Genomic DNA, 22,605 nt, shown 5'->3' with positions numbered 1-22,605 from the left:
GGGTTCACCTGGTAAATTTGTAATGGAAAAAGCAGGTGTTCTTAATGTTTTGTTCACTCAATATAACACTTCTTGTTACATACACAGTACCAGACCAAAGTTTGGAAACACCTACTCATTCAAGAGCTTTTCTTTATTTTTTTACTATTTTCTACATTGTAGAATAATAGTAAAGACATCAAAACTATGAAATAACACATATGGAATCATGTAGTAACTTACATTTTTTTAAACAAATCAAAATATATTTTATATTTCAGATTCTTCAAAGTAGCTAACCTTTGCCTTGATGACAGCTTTGCACACTCTTGGCATTCTCTCAACCAGCTCCACATGGAATGCTTTTCCAACAGTCTTGAAGGAGTTCCCACATATGCTGAGCCCTTGTTGGCTGCTTTTCCTTCACTCCAGGGTTCAACTCTTCCCAAACCATGTCAATTGGGTTGCAGCGCTCCCTCACTCTCCTTCTTGGTCAAAAGCCCTTGCACAGCCTGGAGGTGTGTTGGGTCATTGTTCTGTTGTAAAACAAATTATAGTCCCACTAAGCGCAAACCAGATGGGATGGCGTATCGCTGCAGAATGCTGTTGTAGCCATGCTGGTTAAGTGACCATGAAGGCCTGATTCACACAGTCTCCTCTGAACACTTGATGTTGAGATGAGATGAGTCTTATTTGGGCAAAAAGGCTAATAACCCTAATGAACTTATCAGCAGAGGTAATTCTGGGTCTTCCTTTCCTGTGGCGGTCCTCATGAGAGCCAGTTTCATCATAGTGCTTGATGTTTTTTGCGACTGCACTTGAAGAAACTTTCAAAGTTCTTGACATTTTCCGGCTTGACTGACCTTCATGTTTTAAAGTAATGATGGACTGTTGTTTCTAATTGCTTATTTGAGCTATTCTTGGCATAATATGGATTTAGTCTTTTACCAAATAGGGCTATCTTCTGTATATCACCCCTACCTTGTCACAACACAACTGATTGGCTCAAACGTATTAAGAAGGAAAGAAATTCCACAAAGTAACTTTTAACAAGGCACACCTGTTAATTGAAATGCATTCCAGGTGACCATCTCATGAAGCTGGTTGAGAGAATGCCAAGAGTGTGCAAAGCTATTATCAAGTCAAAGGGTGGCTACTTTGAAGAAAATATATTTTGATATGTTTCACACTTTTTTGGTTACTACATGATTCCATATGTGTCATTTCATAGTGTTGATGTCTTCACTATTATTCTACAATGTAGAAAATACTAAAAATAAAGACAAACCCTTGAATGAGTAGGTGTTCTAAAACGTTTTATGTCTTTTCATGTCTTAAAAACAAAATCTTAAAAACAAAAAAACAGTTCAGACAAATACCGGCATCATAAGCGTTCACATTCAGTGTTAAGCCAAACTAGCAAAGTTTCTGTTAGATATGTCACTAATCCCTGAAACACTGAAGTGATCTTCATGATTATTCGACTAAGCTTGATGGTCCAACAGTAAAATGCACATTTTAACGGCATCTTTGTAGAAACGCAGTTATGCACAAAATCAACCGATTAAACCACTTCATTATGATTTTCTTCTGAGACTTATGACCAGACTATACAACACAAGTGATAAAAACCATCTTTACTCCATCGTCTTCCATTTGTGGTTCTAAGGACTTAATTTTGACTCACGGGTTAAAATGGGAATAACTTCTTGAAACCTTTGCGGCACTGCAAAATGGCTACGGAAGTGCTTAAGGAACCATTTCATTACCAGAATAAAGCCTTGAAGAGCAATACAGACTACAGTATACCAACATGGCCCTGTGACTAAGAATGCACCATTTACGTAGTAGAGATTTTGCGACTTGCTTTTTGCATTTTGTGCTAAGATACAGCAGTTTGAGTCCATAGTAGAAGGGAGGGTGAGAGGAGGGCCCAGATACTACTGTCCATCCCAGGCCCTCCACTCTTGACTGGGGAGGGTCTGGGGTGCAAGGAAGGTGGTAATGGTAGCGGTTAGGGAGGTTGGTCTGATTGGAAGCGTTTAGAGGAGGAGAGAAAGCAGGCTTGGCTAGGCCTTCAGTAGTATTTCCATACGGAAGCTTTGGGATAGGGAGGGTAGTGGACTGGGGGAGGATGTTGGGGACTACCAGTTGAGACGGAAGATGGGGTGCTTGAGGAGTTCCCTGGAGGGGGGACGGTCCGTGGGCTGCAGCTCCAGGCAGCGCAGGGTGACGTCCCTCAGGCCCGCAGTCAGCTGGGGAGGGATGGAGGGTGCACAGGTGGCACTCGCAATCTGGGGGAGAGGGAGAGAGGAGTTGAGGGTGAAGTTATGATACTGTAGAAACCCAATCAACCACAAGGACTTTGGATGAAAGAGGAAGGCCAATAGGGTGCTTTTTCAGCTGTATATACAGTGGGGTCCAGAAATTATTGACACCCTTGATAAAGATGAGCAAAAATGACTGTATAAAATAAACAATTGAAATACTGAGCTATAGGGGGATCCCGTGACCCTTGAACGAGATGGCCGCATGAACTAAGAGCTCCGCACAATTAGTTTCCAATTCTTAATCTTACCCCCACTTCAAGTTAAAAACTCCATTAGCTCTAGTAAAAAATCATGGAGGCTACAAAAGGCGGCATTACAGGTGACATTTTTACCCAGACTCGACCAATAGCCGTGGAAAAAGCCTCCAAGAAACAGCTAGCTTCAGAAAAAGATAGTGCCATTAGCTAGGAGCAAGAGGACCCGTCCCCTCACGAGGGCCAACAACTGCCAACCTCGCACTCTGTTGAAGATTCCTTTCTGAGCTAAGATCCCAACGTACAGAACTCAACATCAAATTAGATCAAAATGATCTCAGCTCAGAGTGATAGGGGGCAAGGTGACAACCCTGGAAAATGCCCTGCCTGACATCAACAACAAGATAAGCATCAACACGGGCCACCTGGATGAGGCAGAGGGGCGAATCCTATCCGTGGAAAAGTCACTGGCAGATGCCATGGAAACAATAGCATCTGCTAAATAGAAAATAGAGCATCTGGAGGAGAAAACAGAGGATCTGGAAAATAGGGGGCGAAGGAATAATTGTGGCCAAAAAAGAAGAGCTAAACATTCCACTGATCCGCTACCTGCAAGACAAACTTCCTGAGTGGCTCCACCTGTCCACCGACAGGCCCATAGAACTGGAGAGAGCTCACGGAGCACTAAGGCCCCCACCAGCAGCCAGACAACAACCGTGCCCAATCACCATATGTTTCCTGAGATTCACCAACAAGGAACGAGTCCTACAGGCGACAAAAATCAACACCATTACAGTGGGTAATGTCAAACTCACCTTACACCAAGATCTGTCCACTGGTATACGGCGAAAGCGCAGAGCCATTTTAATAATGGGAATTTGACTAGCCACTTTAAACAATGCTACCTTATATAATGGTGAAGAAATACTCCATTGACTGAGGCATCTTTATGGGATTCAAATACCAAAACAAGCTCAGGATTCTTCACCAAGGAGCCCTGCTACACTTCAAAACTCCTGAAGAGGGCAAAATATTTTTTGAAGGACAATGCTGGCCACTGAGAAATGGACCAATGATTAAAAGTGATTACTGTTATTACTAAAGGAGGTAAGACGACATATAGCCGACATCCAATGACCCACCCGCCCCGCTAAATGTCATCATAGCCGTCTAATTTGAATTAATTTTGTTTTAGCTGAGAGAGGGATAGGCCCTATAGCCTAACCTATGCCTACTAAACTTTTATCTTTATTTTCCCCCCTTTTCATTATTATTGGTAGTTATCATTTTCACATAGGCCCCCACCATTTATAGCCTGTCGATTACGACAAATTTACAGACCTAACAGGAGCCTCAATGTGTCAATTTGATACCCATGGCCTTATCCTGTTGATATTTTGTTTTAATAAAAACAAACAACTTATCCTATAGATCCATCTTAATTTTAACTTCTTGAGCGTAGGGGGCAGTATTTTCATTTTTGGCTAAAAAACGTACCCATTTGAAACTGCCTATTTCTCAGGCCCAGAAACTAGAATATGCATATAATTGTCAGATTAGGACAGAAAACACTCTAAAGTTTCCAAAACTGTCAAAATATTGTCTGTGAGTATAACAGAATTGATATTGCAGGCGAAAACCTGAGGAAAATCAAACAAGGAAGTGCTGTTTTTCCTGAAAACTCTCTGTTCCATTGGATGCCTTGCCTCCAATTAAAGGGATATCAACCAGATTTATTTTCCTATGGCTTCCTCAAGCTGTGAACAGTCTTTAGACGTAGTTTCAGGCTTTTATTTTGAAGAATTAGCGAGAAAGAACCCATCACGTCAGTGGATGGCTGGGTGCCAGCAGAGTTTTTCATGCGCAACAGCCATTTTCTCTCTCTCGACTATGGAAGAAGCTACATTCCGGTTGGCATATTATCGATAATATATTGTAAAAACAACCTGAGGATTGATTATAAAAAACATTTGACATCTTTCTTCTACGCACTTTACGGATACTATTTGGAATTTTCGTCTGCGATGTCGTGACCGCTCGAGTCTGTGGATTTCTGAACATAATGCGCCAAACAAATGGAGGTATTTTGGATATAAAAATAATCTTTATGGAACAAAAGGAACATTTATTGTGTAACTGGGAGTCTCGTGAGTGCAAACATCCGAAGATCATCAAAGGTAAGCGATTTAATTGATTGCTTTTCTGACTTTCGTGACCAAACAGCTAGGCTGCTAGCTGTTTGTAATATTTTGTCTACTGAGAGAGATGTTCTTACATAAATGCTTGTTATGCTTTCGCCGAAAAGCTTTATGGAAATCTGACACGCCAGGTGGATTAACTTCTAAAGGTATAGGGGGCAGAATTTTCACTTTTGGATAAATAGCGTGCCCAATTTCAACTTCCTGCTATTCATGCCAAGAATATAAGATATGCATATTATTAGTAGAGATTTGGATAGGAAACACCCCAAAGTTTCTAAAACTGTTTGAATCATGTCTGTGAGTATAACAGAACTTATGTAGCAGGCAAAACCCCGAGGACTAACCATTCACATTTTTTTTTAGGTCTCTGTCTGTTCACTGAGATCTCATTGGCAAACCATATTTCTTAGGAACTTGTTTTCAGTTCCTACCGCTTCCACTGGATGTCACCAGTCTTTGGAATTTGTTTGAGGTTATTCATTTGTGCAATGAAGAAGTAGGGCCATCCTGGAAAAGGGTAACGCTGTTGAGAGTTGGCCAAGACTTGAAAACAGATAGATCCTTCTTCAATTTAATCGATTATTAATGTTTAAAAAAGTAACTACAAAAGTACTTTGAAATATTTTGGCAAAGTTTATAGGCAACTTTTGAAATATTTTGGAAACTTGAAATATTTTTCAGTGACGTTGCGCATTTTGGAAGCTGTTTTTTTCTGGATCAAACGCGCCAAATAAATTGACATTTTGGATATATATGGACGGAATTAATCGAACAAAAGGACCAATTGTGATGTTTATGAGACATATTGGAGTGCCAACAAAAGAAGCTCGTCAAAGGTAAGGCATGTTTTATATTTTATTTCTGCGTTTTGTATTGCGCCTGCAGGGTTGAAATATGCTAACCTCTTTGTTTACTGTTGTGCTATCATCAGATAATAGCTTCTTATGCTTTCCCCGAAAAACCTTTTAAAAATCTGACATGTTGGCTGGATTCACAACGAGTGTATCTTTAATTTAGTATCTTACATGTGTGATTTAATGAAAGTTTGATTTTTATAGAATTTTTTTGAATTTGCCACGCTGCATTTTCCCTGTTTTTTTCCCAAGTGGGACGCAACCGTCCCCTATACCATAAGAAATTAACAACAAGCTAAGCTGTGGTTTGCTATATTGCACTTGTGATTTCATGAACATTAAATATTTTTAGTATTTGGCGCAATGCTAATTAATTACTTAACAATCATACAATGTGATTTTCTGGATTTTTGTTTTAGATTCCGTCTCTCACAGTTGAAGTGTACCTATGATAAAAATGACAGACCTCTACATGCTTTAAAAGTAGGAAAACCTGCAAAATTGGCAGTGTATCAAAGACTTGTTCTCCCCACTGTATATCGACAGTAAAACGAGTCCTTTACCGACATAACCTGAAAGCCCGCTCAGCAAGGAAGAAGCCACTGCTCCAAAACCGCCATAAAACGCCAGACTACGGTTTGCAATACTTTTTGGAGAAATGCTCTGGTCTGATAGAACTAGATAGAAAAATAGAACTGTTTGGCCAAAATGACCATCATTATGTTTGGAGGAAAAAGGGGGCAAGCCAAAGAACGCCATCTCTACCCTGAAGCACAGGGGTGGGAGCATCATGTTGTGGGGGTGCTTTGCTGCAGGAGGGACTGCTGCACTTCACAAAATAAATGGCATCATGAAGGAGGGAAAATATGTGGATATATTGAAGCAGCATCTCAAGACATCAGTCAGGAAGTTAAAGCTTGGTCGCAAACGGATCTTCCCAAATGGGCAATTACCCCAATCATACTTCCAAAGTTGTGGCAAAATGGCCTTAGAACAACAAAGTAAAGGTATTGGAGTGGCCATCACAAAGCCCTGACCTCAATCCTGTAGAAAATGTGCAGGCAGAACTGAAAAAGCTTGTTTGAGCAAGGAGGCCTACAAACCTGACTCAGTTACACCAGCTCTGTCAAGAGGAATGGGCCAAAATTCACCCAACTTATTGTGGGAAGCCTGTGGAAGGCTACCCAAAATGTTTGACCTAAGTTAAACAATTTGAAGGCAATGCTACGAAATACTAATTGAGTGTATGTAAACTTCTGACCCACTGGGAATGTGATGAAATAAAATTAAACCTGAAATAAATCATTCTCTCTACTATTACATTCTCTCGACATTTCACATTCTTAAAATAAAGTGGTGATCCTAACTGACCTAAGACAGGGAATTCTTACTAGGATTAAATAGGGATTGTGAAAAACTGAGTTTAAATGTATTTGGCTAAGGTGTATGTAAACTTCCGACTTCAACTGAACATGATGAGATTATTATGGACAGCCATGCATCAATCATCATGTCACCAGAATAAGATATTTATTGGAAAGGAGTGTGAAGCTCATTACCCTGTGAAGTTCATCATCATTTATTTAATCTGCAGACTAATAAACTGCATGCTTTCCAAAGTCATAGTGGGAGGACCAGACAATATCACTCTGTGGCTCGAATTTACTTCAATATGATGGTTGTTATATCAATGTTTGCATATAAAGCGTTTTTATTTCTCACATAAAAATTATCCCACCTTTTCTAGGGTATTTTTGGGGGTCAATATGTGGAAAGTTTACTGTCAAAATTGCTGATCCCATCAAGCTTGTCATGACATTTTATATCCGAAATGTACTTTACTCGCATAAAAAGGTTGGATAGAAACCTGGTTATTGAAAACCTGTGATTTGAATTGAAGAAAGGGGGTCAGTGGTAGTAGTCAGTGGTACAACTGAATGGATTCAACTGAAATTTGTCTTCCACATTTAACCCAACCCCTCTCAATCAGAGAGGTGCGGGGGGCTGCCATAATCAACATCCACGTCCTCGGCAGCAGGGAACAGTGGGTTCACTGCCTTGCTCAGTGGCAGAACGACAGATTTGTACCTTGTCAGCTCAGGGATTCAATCCAGCAACCTTTCAGGTACTGGCCCAACGCTCTAACCACTAGGCTACCTGCCGGGCAGTCCATCAGCGCAGGCGAAGGATATCAAGGATCTGGAAAGACTCTGCATAGAGGAATGATCTAAAATCACTCACAATATGTTCTCAAATCTCATAAAATTCTGCCTGAAAGTGGAATTATGTGGAATTATGTTTTTCAATATGACCTTAACAATTATCTGTAAGGTCTCAGTGAAGCAGTACATTTTAAAACACAGATTCAACCACAAAAACCAGGGAGGTATTCCAATTCCTCGCAAATAAGGGCACCTATCGGTAGATGGGTAAAAATGTTAAAAAGCAGACATTGAATATCTCGTTGAGCACGGTGAAGTTATTAATTACACTTTGGATGTTGTATCAATACACCCAGTCACTACAAAGATACGGGCGTCCTTCCTAACTGCCGGAAAGAGGCCAATGGTGACTTTAAAACAGTTACAGTGTAATGGCTGTGACAGTAGAAAACTGAGGATGGATCAACAACATTTCAGTTATTCCACAATAATAACCTAATTGACAAAGTGAAATTGAAGGAAGCCTGTACAGAATAAAAATATTCCAAAGCATGCATTCTGTTTGCAACAAGGCACTAAAGTAATACTGCATAACATGTGGCAAAGGAATTCACTTTTTGTCCCGAATACAAAGTGTTATGTTTGGGGCAAATCCAATACAACACATTACTGAGTACCACACCCCATATTTTCAAGTATAGTTATGGGTATGCTTGTAAGTCTTAAGGACTGGGGAGTTTTTCAGGATAAAAAAAATAATGGAATGGAGCTAAGCACAGGCAAAATCCTGGAGGAAAACATGGTTCAGTCTGCTTTCCATCAGACTCTGGGAGATTAATGAACTTTTCAGCAAGAGAAAAACCTAAAACACAAGGCCAAATCTACACTGGAGTTGCTTACCAAGAAGACAGTGAATGTTCCTGAGTGGCAAAGTTGTTGTCTAGCAACAACCAATTTGACAGAGAATGAATACTTTTTTTTAGAATATTGAGCAAATGTTGCACTATCCAGTGGAAAGGTCTTAGAGACTTAAGAAATATTCAAGACTGTAATCGCTGCCGGAAGTGTTTCTATGAAGTATTGACTTAGGTGTCTGAATATAGAATATAATATATAGATATTTCTGTATTTAATTTTCAATAAATTAGCAAACATTTTTAAAAACATGTTTTCACTTTGTCATTATGGGGTATTGGTGAGAGGAAAAACAAATATTTAATCCATTTTGAATTCAGGCTCTAACACAAAAAAATGTGGAACAAGTCAAGGGGTATGAATGCTTTATGAAGTCACTAGAGTACTGTATGTCTTTTACAACTATACGTGAGTCTTTACAGCTATATGTGTGTACATCAATCAATATAAAGTAATGTTGTGACAGTATATTCTATGAATTATCTCAGTTCAGACTTACAAGCAGAGAGTGACAACTCCATCTAGTTGGGGAAAACACTGATTGTGCAGTTTTTTGTGTCGCATATTCAATGATAATGCTAATGACCAACAATATAATGTCGAGATATAGGCTATTTCTGGTCCTGAAGACAAATTGATCACATATCTAAGTGACTGGACATGGTTTCCTTAAAATCCTAACTTTGTGGCTTTTATTATAACAATAATAAATGCCCTTCAGCAGACACTTTTATTCAAAGAGACTTATAGTCATACATTTTTCACATTGGGTGGCCCCAGGAATCAAACCCATTTCAAGCGCCATGCTCTACCAACTGAGCCATACAGGACCACACTACTTGTATTGACGCTACCTTGAATATGAGGGCAAGATGGTTGGAGTGTTTCTCTGCGTTCCAGGGGGGCTTGGCACACGACATCTCGATGATGGCACAGCCCACACTCCACACATCACAGCTCCGGCCGTACTGCTGTCCACGTAGCACCTACAGAGTCAACCATACACTGAAGGTGTCAACATATGGACAAATACATTGTTTATTGAATTTAAGCATTTAATGCACGCACCCACTACACACGCACACTTAACTCTTCTCCATTCATAGTCTTTAATGTGCAAATAGCAGCAGAATGGACTGAAATGGCAAGCCATTGTTTTACAGCACTTGACTGGGTATTATTGAGCGGTGGCACAGTTACACAACAGACTTATTTTTGGTGGATGGACACAATGTCAAACCAAAGAATGTGACTAGGCCAACAAGTTACATTTATCACGGAGCCTCCCATCATGTTTTTTTGGGTCTGTATTTAGTTGCTCTCTTTCTTCATTCTTTATCACGACTATGGCTTCAATGCCGCTAGCTGCTTGAAGCCACACACTTCATGACTATGGCTTCAATGCCGCTAGGTGCTTGAAGCCACACACTTCATGACTATGGCTTCAATGCCGCTAGCTGCTTGAAGCCACACACTTCATGACTATGGCTTCAATGCCGCTAGCTGCTTGAAGCCACACACTTCATGACTATGGCTTCAATGCCGCTAGCTGCTTGAAGCCACACACTTCATGACTATGGCTTCAATGCCGCTTGAAGCCACGCACTGGACTTGTATGATCACCCGGCCATGCATGCCTTTCCCTAACGTCACCATGCCGTGTCGATTGCTGTTCTGGTTTGTAACTATTGTTTTATTTCACCGTAGAGCCTCTAGCACTGCTCAACACGACTCGGCTAACAATTTAGTTCCACCCCCCACACACGCAGTGACATCACCTGGTTTAAATGCTATTTCTAGAGACAATATCTCTTTCATTATCACTATATGCACAGGTTTACCCCCACTGTATTCACATCCTACTATACCTTTGTCTGTACATTATGCCTGGAATATATTCTACTGTGCCCAGAAATCTGCTCCTTATACACTCTGTTCTGAACGTACTAGGCGTCCAGTTCTGTTAGCCTTTAGCCGTACCCTTATCCTACTCCTCCTCTGTTCTCTGGTGATGTAGAGGTTAATCCAGGCCCTGCAGTGCCTAGCTCCACTCCCATCCCCCAGGCTCTCTCATTTGTTGACTTCTGCAACCGTAAAAGCCTTGGTTTCATGCATGTTAACATTAGAAGCCTCCTCCCTAAGTTTGTTTTATTCACTGCCCTAGCACACTCCACCAATCCGGATGTCCTAGCCGTGTCTGAATCCTGGCTTAGGAAGACCACCAAAAACCTTGAAATTTCCATCCCTAACTATAACATTTTCTGACAAGATAGAACTGCCAAAGGGGGCGGTGTTACAATTTACTGCAAAGATAACCTGCAGAGTTCTGTCTTACTATCCAGGTCTGTACCCAAACAATTTGAGCTTCTACTAAAAATGTAGCTTTCCAGAAACAAGTCTCTCATCGTTGCCGCTTGCTACCAGACCTCCCTCTGCCTCCAGCTGTGCCCTCGACACCATATGTGATTTGATTGCCCCCCCATCTATCTTCTGAGCTCGTGCTGCTAGGTGACCTAAACTGGGACATGCTTAACACCCAGGCCATCCTACAATCTACGCTTGATGCCCGCAATCTCACACAATTTATCAATGAACCTACCAGATATAACCCCAAATCTGTAAACACGGGCACCCTCATAGATATCATCCTAACTAACTCATCCTCCAAATACACCTCTGCTGTTTTCAACCAAGATCTCAGCGATCACTGCCTCATTGCCTGCATCCGTAATGGGTCTGCGAGCAAAAGACCTCTCCTCATCACTGTCAAACACTCCCTAAAACACTTCTGCGAGCAGGCCTTTCTAATCGACCTGGTCCGGGTATCCTGGAAGGACATTGACCTCATGCCGACAGTAGAGGATGCCTGGTTATTCTTAAAAAGCGCCTTCCTCACCATCTTAAATAGGCATGCCCCATTCAAAAAATGTAGAACCAAGAATAGATATAGCCCTTGGTTCACTCCAGACCTATCTGCCCTTAACCAGCACAAAAACATCCTGTGGTGTTCGATTTGCATCGATTTGCATCGTGATATGCAACTTTTCAGGGAAGTTAGGATCCAATATATACAGGCAGTTAGGAAAGCTAAGGATAGCTTTTTTAAACAGAAATTTGCATCCTGCAGTACAAACTCAAAAAAGTTCTGGGACACTGTAAAGTCCATGGAGAATAAGAACACCTCCTCCCAGCTACCCACTGCTCTGAGGCTAGGAAACACTGTAAAGTCCATGGAGAATAAGAACACCTCCTCCCAGCTACCCACTGCTCTGAGGCTAGGAAACACTGTAAAGTCCATGGAGAATAAGAGCACCTCCTCCCAGCTGCCCACTGCTCTGAGGTTAGGAAACACTGTAAAGTCCATGGAGAATAAGAACACCTCCTCCCAGCTACCCACTGCTCTGAGGTTAGGAAACACTGTAAAGTCCATGTAGAATAAGAGCACCTCCTCCCAGCTACCCACTGCTCTGAGGCTAGGAAACACTGTAAAGTCCATGGAGAATAAGAACACCTCCTCCCAGCTACCCACTGCTCTGAGGCTAGGAAACACTGTAACCATGGAGAATAAGAGAACCTCATCCCAGCTACCCACTGCTCTGAGGCTAGGAAACACTGTAAAGTCCATGGAGAATAAGAGCACCTCCTCCCAGCTACCCACTGCTCTGAGGCTAGGAAACACTGTAAAGTCCATGGAGAATAAGAGCACCTCCTCCCAGCTGCCCACTGCTCTGAGGTTAGGAAACACTGTAAAGTCCATGGAGAATAAGAACACCTCCTCCCAGCTGCCCACTGCTCTGAGGCTAGGAAACACTGTTACAACCGACAAATCCACTATAATTGAGAATTTCAATAAGCATTTCTCTACAGCTGGCCATGCTTTCCACCTGGCTACCCCTACCCCGGTCAACTGCCTGGAACCCTCCACAGCAACCCGCCCAAGCCCCCACCATTTCTCCTTCTCCCAAATCCAGATAGCTGATGTTCTGAAAGAGCTGCAAAATCTGGACCCCTACAAATCAGCCGGGCTAGACAATCTGGCAACCCCTATTACCAGCCTGTTCAAACTCTCTTTTGTATCATCTGAGATTCCCAAAGGTTGGAAAGCTGCCGCGGTCATCCCCCTCTTCAAAGGGGGAGACACTCTAGACCCAAACAGCTACAGACCTATATCTATCCTACCCTGCTTCTCTAAGGTCTTCGAAAGCCAAGTTAACAAACAGATTACTGACCATTTTGAATCACATCTTACCTTCTCCGCTATGCAATCTGGTTTCCGAGCTGGTCATGGGTGCACCTCAGGCATGCTCAAGGTCCTTAAGGATATTATAACCGCCATTGTTAAGAGACATTACTGTGCAGCTGTATTCATCGACCTGGCCAAGACTCTGTAAATCACCACATTCTTATTGGCAGACTCAACAGCCCTGGTTTCTCAAATGATTGCCTTGCCTGGTTCACCAACTACTTCTCTGATAAAGCTCAGTGTGTCAAATCGGAGGGCCTGTTGTCCGAACCTCTGGCAGTCTCTATGGGGGTGCCACAGGGTTCAAATCTCGAGCCGACTCTCTTCTCTGTATACATCAATGATGTTGCTCTTGCTGCTGGTGATTCTCTAATCCACCTCTATGCAGACAACACCATTCTGTATACTTCTGGCCCTTCTTTGGACACTGTGTTAACTAACCTCCAGACAGGCTTCAATGTCATTACAGCTCTCCTTCCCCGTGGCCTCCAACTGCTCTTAAATGCAAGTAAAACTAAATGCATGCTCTTCAACCGATCGCTGCCCGCACCTGCCTGCCCATCCAGCATCACTACTCTGGACGGCTCTGACTTAGAATATGTGGACAACTACAAATACCTAGGTGTCTGGCGAGACTGTAAACTCCCCTTCCAGACTCACATTAAGCATCTCCAATCCAAAATTAAATCTAGAATCGGCTTCCTATTTCGCAACAAAGCTTCCTTCACTCATGCAGCCAAACATACCCTTCATACTCGTCGCCAGGTTATCTTCAAGTCTCTGGTAGGTAAAGCCCCGCCCTCTCTCAGCTTTCTGGTCACCATAGCAGCACCCACTTGTAGCACACGCTCCAGCAGGTCTATCTCACTGGTCACCCCCAAAGCCAATTCCTCCTGTGGTCGCCTTTCCTTCCAGTTCTCTGCTGCCACTGACTGGAACAAACTGCAAAAATCACTGAAGCTGGAGATTCCCATCTCCCTCACTAGCTTTAAGAACTAGCTGTCAGAGCAGCTCGCAGATCACTGCACCTGTTCATAGCCCATCTGTATACAGCCCATCGATCTACCTCATTCCCATACTGTATTTATTTATTTAGCTCCTTTTGCACCACAGTATCTCTACTTGCACATCCATACTGAATTATTGACTGTATGTTTTGTTCATTCCACGTGTAACTCTGTGTTGTTGTAAGTGTCGAACTGCTATGCTTTATCTTGGCCAGGTCGCAGTTGCAAATGAGAAATTGTTCTCAACTAGCCTAGCTGGTTAAATAAAGGTGAAATAATAAATGTAAAAATTCTGAGGCCAAATCTTTCTATCTTGTGTTTGGGGTAGGATATTTAAATGTCAATGGTTTCCGACCAAGATTTTCTTTCGTGGCGAAACACAGCCGTCATTATGCAGGCCATTCAGAATCACGTGTCTGCTGGGGAACTGAACTAAAGTGGACCTCAGGGACCTCTTTAAAAAACAGACCCCACAGAAGGCTACTGCTTCTGCCTCTGTTTCTTCTTTCTCTTTCAGATCCTCTCCACAAACAGGATACAGAGTACTGAGAGGTTTTGATCTTAGGGCATTCGTTTAAGTGGCAGAATTTTCTAGCTTTATGCTCACAAGCTTCATGTCAGCCATCACTTGTACACAGTGTGTGTGTCTGAAATGCTCTGTGGCTCTGGTCAAAATTAGTGCACTAAATGCCGGGAAGAGAGTGCTAATTCTGACACAGATTTAGTCTCTCTCTGTCATCCATGTTTACCTCGGGGGCCATGAAGGCGATGGTTCCCAGGAGTTGGCCTTGGAACTCCCCTGCTCCAGTGCCCTTAGAGGCCAGTCTGGCAGCAGCCCCAAAGTCGGCTATACGCAGCCTCTGACCTGTGCTGTCAATCAGCAGGTTGGCACCTGGGGGAGAGAGAGAGTGGAGATGGGGAAGGGTAGTTATTGAAGAGATAGGATGTCCTGTAAGAATCCCAAGCCCTTATTATAGTAAGCCCCCACAGTCAAAAGCTAAAACGTGGAACACATGAATGAATTTGTTTGTGTCATGGGTCTAGCACATATGGGCTTGCCATCCCCCTTCCTTCAGCTCTGTAAATGGCAGCACAATTTCAGCAGGGATTTCCTATGTGCTGGAGGTTGAGTGTGTGTGTGTGTGTGTGTGTGTGTGTGTGTGTGTGTGTGTGTGTGTGTGTGTGTGTGTGTGTGTGTGTGTGTGTGTGTGTGTGTGTGTGTGTGTGTGTGTGTGTGTGTGTGTGTGTGTGTGTGTGTGCACTCACCTTTTATGTCTCTGTGGATGATCTGATTCTCATGGAGGTAGGCCAGGCCTCGGAGCAGCTGCCCCGTGTAGTTGATGATCACAGCCTCCTTGAAGGCCCCGTACTTGTTAAGGAGATGGGACACACTCCCACCTGGACAGAACATAGAGAGGATAAACCATAGAGATAGAATTACTATAACCTAGTCATTCTATTTCTAAGGGAGCAACAGTGTGATTGTTATAGGAGGGAGGACAATGTTTCATAGTAGGAGGGATAGGGTCAGAAGTTACAATATCTATTATGACGTTAAACTTCTAGAATTTCTTAATTAGTTACATGAAGTTATTGCAGCTGATACATATTCATCCCATAACTTGAAAGTTCTCTCATTGGTAATACAAGTTCAATTAATACTATACATTTTGAAAAGTTAAAAAATAAATAATTAATGATCATGTCACAAAGTTACAAAGCAGAAAACAATAATCTATTAAATTAGATTAAAAACCATCTAAATCAAACTGGATTGATTTGAATTGAACAAAGGATGAAAGCGGGAAACGTTTTTTCAACGTTGGATGTGTCATCATCAAAGGCACTTACCGGCCATCCACTCTACCATCAGGTTGTAGTTGCTCTTCTCGCAGGTGGCCCCCAGCATGCGGATTATGTTGGGGTGGTTGAGGTGGGCCATCATCCGGATCTCCTCCCTCAGAGCCTCCACCACCTCCTCCTGCTCCAACGATGTGTTCCTCACATACGTCACCTAGATGGAGAGGACACACACACTCATGGGATGAATGATCTGGACATTCTCTTTAAGGGATACATCTCAGTTTGATGTCACTTGTTAAAATTGAATTAACTCTGAAATGGAATCCATAGTGCCTACCTAGAAACAACACCTAGCTCCCAATCCTAGACACTCCTGCAGATCTGAAAGAATTGAATCGGTATAGAAAATATGGTAATAGGTCCCCCTTGCCCTCTGAACGGCTAGGATGAATTTTCACAATTTTGCTCATACCTATCCATTTCTATCATATCAACAGGAGTACATTGGGGTTGTTTGGAATTCATCATAGGAGAATCAGCCCTAGGATAGGATCTCTGATTGCCTTGTATGTGTCTCCTCTTCTCACCTGTTTGACTGCCAGCAAGGTGCCAGTGTCCACATCCTGGGCCTGGTAGCAGGAGGAGAAGGCCCCCAAGCCAATCTGCTGGCCCTTCAGCCACTCGTGGCCCTCCCTGTAGGGCTGCTTTGCTTTAGTAAGGCCAGTCAGAGTCTCTGGGGTCTGGGGAACCATAGAAGACACCATGTCAGTATGCCATCCCATACCAGGGCAGGATACAATGTTGTGGAACACTCAGATAGATATTATGTAGATCAAACATGCATTTCTGACATGTAGCCAGGAATCAGGTCAGTTCTATTTATGACGTTTCTATCTGCAACGTTTCACGTCTGTCGACTGAACGTGGCCTGGGCCTATTGCCTATACACATACAATTAACTGCCAAAATAAAGAAATCCCAACATAAAGGGTTTTAACAGGGCGTTGGGCACCACAAGCCAGAACAGCTTCGATGCTCCTCAGCATAGATTCTGGAACTCTATTGGAGCGATGCGACATCATTCTTCCACACGAAATTCCATAATTTGGTGTTTTGTTGATGGTGGTGGAAAACGTTGTCTCAGGCGCCGCTCCAGAATCTCCCATAAGTGTCCAATTAGGTTGAGATCTGGTGACTGAGACGGCCATTGTAAAAAATGGCCAGCTTCAGTCAGCTATTTAGTGCTTTCTACATTGGCAGTTCAGCCTCCTATTCACAAGACCCAAACTTCTTTAGTTGTTATTGGTCAAGGTCATGCCAGACTGCATTATGTTAGCCTATCAGCAGTTAGTATTTCTGGGACGTTCAGTGTAGCACGAGCAGGGCAGATGCCAGAAAAGTGCTTTAGTCAGCAACTTACTTTCACCATACTGACAGCATTTCATGTTTTCCATCCTACTAGTCTTTCTCCTGTGGTTAAAAATACTTTTGCTGTCTGATATGTTATTGTGCCTGCATCTTAAAGTGCTTTAAGATGTTTATGTCTCGTTGTTTTCGAGGCTCAATATTAATATTCAATATTTGTAAATCATGGTTTATTTAAGCAATAAGGCTTGTTGTATATTGGCCAATATACCACAGCTAAGGGCTGTTCTTAGCCGTGGTATATTGGCCATACACCACAACCTGAGTTGCCTTATTGTTATTATAAACTGGTTACCAACCTAAATAAAACAGTAAGCAAGTATTTTTGTGTCATACCCGTGGTATATTGTCTGATATACACAAGGCGGAAATTCTGTTTAAACCAATCAGCATCCAGGACCCAAACTAACCAGTTTATAATACGGTTTACCAGTCAACAGGTTGATATGTATGATATGATTCAGATGAAGTCTACGAGCTTTGGTGTAACAATGTTCCCTACTCAACTGCCAGTTATTATGTCTACTCGACCTTATATTGTTAAGTCTAAACCCTTATTGGTTAATTTGCCGGACCTGGACTAAGAAGCAAGCTTAATGAAGATTCTCAGTTCAAATTATTTTTTTGTCCAGTTTTACACTAAATCTGTGTCTGTGAAATTGGTCTTATAGGTACGTAAGTAACTGAGGGTGTTTTAATTAACTCACATCTGCCTGGACGATGATGCAGTCCTGGTCCTTGTCCACCTGTAGCTGCGGGATGACGGGCAGCGCATCCTGTGACTCCGACATGGCCATGACCACGGCCAGCGCCTCTTCCTCCTCCGCCTCCATCTTCTCCTTGCACCTCTGGTGCTGCGTCACGTCCTCACTGTACGTCCCCACAGCCCCCCCTCCCCCTGACATGTCCCCGACTTGCTCTGGCGATAGCACGGCCACCTCTGACTGGAAGGTGACGGTGGTGGCATCGCCGGCTGCCGATATTGAGGTTTCCAGGAGGTCTTCCATGGAGGAATTGAGCTCGCCTGAGGCGTTCAAGGCGCATAACTTCTCCTCCACGGGGGTGAAGCAGCTGTCCTCGCTGGTGATAAGGGTGGTGGCTCCCCCCATGTGGCCCCCTGTGGAGAGGCCTTCGCCTCCGGAGGTGCTAGTAGAAAGGCTGGTCGACTCCCACTGGAGGTCCAGCTTAGAGACTCTTGGGGTGGGTGGGGTGCAGAGGACCTTGGGCCCCTCGGGGGTGGTGGATCGGGAGGGCTTTGGTCTGTGGATCTGGCTGGAGGGGACGTGTCTATCCTGGGTGAAGCAGGGGGAGGGGAGCTGCTTCTCAGGGTCCTTGCAGCTACAGAGCTTCTGCTGGTGGAATATGCGCTGGGCGCCAGGGGTGCAGGAGGAGGCAGAAGATGTCAGCTTGCTGGGGCCGAAACTCTGGGGTCGGGGTTTGGGATTGGTGTCAGGGCCCTGGAAGGAGGTGGAGGGCGAGGGGAGGCTAGGGGCTTGGCTGGAAGAGGAGGAGTTCAGAAACTGGCTGAGGAGGCAGTTACGTGCCCGAACAGGGAGCTTTGGGTGCCCGGCATGGGCCCCACTGCCCGCGGGAGCTGCCATATCGGGATGCCAGGTGCTAGTCGAAATGGCCGCTAACCTCTCAGTTATATCCTCAGGACTTGCCTCTACCTTGCCAAAGCAACCTCTCCCTCCCTTTCCACTGGCTAGCTGAATCGTATGCGTTGGTGTGTTGCTCTCGGTCATGTTGGGCGAGTTCTGAGGTGCGAAGGGCTTCAGGAAGGCGGCGCTGACCAGTTCATGTGCCTCACTGGCGCTGTACTCCATGATCTCCAGGCTCAGATTGAGGGCGTCCAGGATGTCCATCTCCTCTGCGATAGCGAGCAAGTGGCGGCGCATGCGGGCGTAGTGTGTGGAGCTGATGATGCTAAGCATGTCCAGGAGTTTGACGAAGACATGCGGCACTCGGGCCACCATGCGCGCGGCACTCAGGAAAATGCGGCGAGACAACTTACCCACCGTGGAGTGGGAGTTGTCGGTGGACTGCAGCGCGAAGCTCAGCAAGGGAAGCAGCTTCTGATACCTGGAGAGAGGAGAAGGGCAACTTAAAAGTCTGTGTCTCAAATGACTCCCTATTCCCTAGAAAGTGTACAATTTTTTGCAATAAATGCTGTGTGAGATACAAATGTATGATTCCAGAATGGAGAGTGGTTATGAGCCAATATTATATATGACTTGAAAAAAAGGTTTAGCATTTCCATAATGCTACCAACATTACAAATAGCCCAAACTACTGAATAACAAACTACAAATCAGGACACAATTTCTAATAAAGTTTGAGGTGTTTACTAAAAGGCCCAGATAATATATAATAGAACCTTAGGAGTTTGGCATTGCACATTTAGATAAATGGACCAGGTCAAGGCTATGTGTCAAAGGCTATGCACTCCAGTCTAAAAGGTCTTGACCTTGATTCGGTGGTCGAGGATATACCAGGCTATACCTACTCAGTGGCCTTGTGGTTAGAGTGTCCGCCCTGAGACTGGGAGTTTGATTCCCAGCCGAGTCATACCAAAAACTGTAAAAATGGGACCCGGGGCGGCAGGTGGCGCTATTTTAACTCACATTAGGCTGTCAACCATGTCCAATCACCATCTCCATGTCCATGTTTCAAAAGCCAATCATGTATAGCTTCTCATTCTTTGGAAGAAGGACACAGCCTTACACCACTCCATATTTCGAACAATGGAGGGGTGCGACGCTATTGGATGACTCTTTCAACCACTTGGGGAAAAAAGAGCGACGTCCAGACAGTGCACGATCGAGACAGAACTGTAGCTAGCTAGCTAGCCAACCTTCTCCAACTTTCTCTTGGACTATCAGATTAAAAACATGAATTGTACTGCAATGCTGATATTAACCACAGCCAACTTGTTTTCCAACAATATAATTTAAATTGTAACCTCTAACTTGTGGCTATCAATAGCTGCTACATAGCTTAGCTACCTGGCAAGCTAGCTAGCTAGCTAGCATGGTAACAGTATAGTACATTTACAGTAACTCTCTTTTTCATAGGTAAGAGAACTGTTCACGAAAAATATAATGCTATCTGCTAACATTACCATGGTTAAGTTATTGTCCATTTAAGTAAATGCTATTCAGCTAGCTAAGTTCATTAGCTATCTAGCTAATGTTTGCTATCTATGTAAACAGGTCACACATATCATTCGGTAACGTTACAATAGCATTGACTTTCAATGGGGGGAGCTATCAACGTTTGTTTTGACTAGTTATTATGTGATTATGCCTGCTAAATTAGATAATCCTGTCGCGCCCTGGCCTTAGTTATCTTTGTTTTCTATATTATTTCGGTTAGGTCAGGGTGTGACATGGGGGATTTATGTGTTTAGTCTGTTCTAGGGGTTTTGTATGTTTATGGGGTGTTTTCTAGTCTAGGTGTTTATGTAAGTCTATGGTTGCCTAGATTGGTTCTCAATTAGAGGCAGGTGTTTATCGTTGTCTCTAATTGGGAACCATATTTAGGCAGCCATGTTCTTTGGGTATTTTGTGGGTGGTTGTCTTCTGTCTTTGTGTCATTGCACCAGATAGGACTGTTTCGGTTTTCACATTTGTTGTTTTGTATTTTGTAGTGTTCTCGGTTATCGTCTATATTATATATATATATATATATATATATATATATATATATATATATCGTCTATATTAAACATGTTGAACACTAACCACACTGCATTTTGGTCCTCCTCTCCTTCAACGGAAGAAAACCGTTACAAATCCTGTGCTGCTCAGTAGGTAGAGCATGGCGCTTACAATGCCAGCATGAAAAAAAAGTATGAAAATGTATGCGTAAATGTAAATCATGCTTTGATATTCAGGTTGTAAACTTGTCAAGCCATAGCTACTGTAAAATGCCCTGCAGTGCATTCAGAAAGTATTCAGACTCCTTGACATTTTTCACATTTTGTTACATTACAGCCTTATTCTAAAATTGATTAAATGTTTTTTAACCTCATCAAGGTACACACAATACCCCATTTATGTAAGTATTCAGACCCTTTACTCAGTACTTTGTTGAAGCACCTTTGGCAGCGATTACAGCCTTGATTCTTCTTGGGTATGACGCTACAAGCTTGGCACACACATGTATTTGGGGAGTTTCTCACATTCTTCTCTGCAAATCCTCACAAGCTCTGTCAGGCTGTATGGGGAGCATCGCTGCACAGATGTTTTCAGGTATCTCCAGAGATGTTCGATCGGGCTCAAGTCCGGGCTCTGGCTGGACATTCAGAGACTTGTCCCGAAGCCACTCCTGCGTTGTCCTGGCTATGTGCTTTGGGTCGGTGTCCGGTTGGAAGGTGAACCTTTGTCCCAGTCTGATTCTAAAGCGCTCGGTAGCAGGTTTTTATCAAGGATCTCTCTGGACTTTGCTCCGTTCATCTTTCCCTCGATCCTGACTAGTCTCCCAGTACCTGCCGCTGAAAAACATCCCCACAACATGATGTTGTCTCCAACATGCTTCACCATAGGGATGGTGCCAGGTTTCCTCCAGACGTGATGTTTGGCATTCAGGCCAAAGAGTTCAATCTTGGTTTCATCAGACCAGAGAATCTTGTTTCTCATGGTCTGAGAATCCTTTAGGTGCCTTTTTGGCCGACTCTTGAGCTGTCATGTGCCTTTTACAGAGGAATGGCTTCCATCTGGGTACTCTACCATAAAGGCCTGATTGGTGGAGTGCTGCAGAGATGGGAGGACCTTCTAGAAGGACAACCATCTCCACAGAGGAACTCTGGAGCTCTGTCAGAGTGACCATCGGGTTCTTGGTCACCTCCATGGCCAATCTCCTGATTGCTCAGTTTGGCCAGGTGGCCAGCTCTAGGAAGAGTCTTGGTGGTTTCCCTTTAAGAATGATAGAGGCCACTGTGTTCTTTGGGAACACAGGATATTTTTTGGTACCTTCCCCAGATCTGTGCTTCGACAACAATCATGTCTCGGAGCTCTACGGACAATTTCTTCGAACTCATGGCTTGGTTTTTGCTCTGACATGCACTGTCAATTGTGGGACCTTATATAGACAGGTGTGTGCCTTTCCAAATCATGTCCAATCAATAGAATTTACCACAGGTGGACTCCAATCCAGTTGAAGAAACATTTCAAGGAAGATCAATGGATGCACCTGAGCTATTTGTGGTATTTCTGTATTGTTCTTTATTTTTGCAAAAATTTCTAAAAACGTATTTTCTCTTTGTCGTCATGGGGTATTGTGTGTAGATTGATGAGAACATGTTTTATTTAATCCATTTTAGAATAAGGCTGTAACGTAACAAAATGTGGAAAAAGTCAAGGGATCTGAACACTTTCTGATTGCACTGTATATACTTACGTACTTGTTTATGAATTAAAATCAGTCAGTCCATGATATAGCCTAGTTGATATAGCCTGTTGACTAATTTGCCATGGTGATTGATTAGCCTA

General features: G+C 43.3%; 1 protein-coding gene across 2 annotated transcripts in view; it reads right to left on the bottom strand.

Moving 5' to 3' along the window:
- Positions 1-1,278: 1,278 nt before the first annotated feature.
- LOC118385561 (mitogen-activated protein kinase kinase kinase 1-like) overlaps positions 1,279-22,605 on the bottom strand; it is a 114,762-nt gene continuing 93,435 nt past the window's right edge. For both annotated transcript variants that reach the window (XM_035772792.2, XM_052515781.1), the window contains exons 14-20: positions 17,821-19,195; positions 16,276-16,428; positions 15,737-15,899; positions 15,152-15,283; positions 14,635-14,777; positions 9,490-9,621; positions 1,279-2,273 (exon numbers count right to left, since the gene is read on the bottom strand). In XM_035772792.2, coding sequence (XP_035628685.1) covers positions 2,124-2,273; positions 9,490-9,621; positions 14,635-14,777; positions 15,152-15,283; positions 15,737-15,899; positions 16,276-16,428; positions 17,821-19,195 — 2,248 coding nt within the window. In that variant the 3' untranslated portion in view covers positions 1,279-2,123. The remainder of the gene's footprint in view (positions 2,274-9,489; positions 9,622-14,634; positions 14,778-15,151; positions 15,284-15,736; positions 15,900-16,275; positions 16,429-17,820; positions 19,196-22,605) is intronic.

The sequence above is a fragment of the Oncorhynchus keta genome, unplaced genomic scaffold, assembly GCF_023373465.1.
Source record: "Oncorhynchus keta strain PuntledgeMale-10-30-2019 unplaced genomic scaffold, Oket_V2 Un_scaffold_30379_pilon_pilon, whole genome shotgun sequence".
Lineage (NCBI taxonomy): Eukaryota > Metazoa > Chordata > Actinopteri > Salmoniformes > Salmonidae > Oncorhynchus > Oncorhynchus keta.
This window is presented reverse-complemented; position numbering and strand designations above follow the sequence as displayed.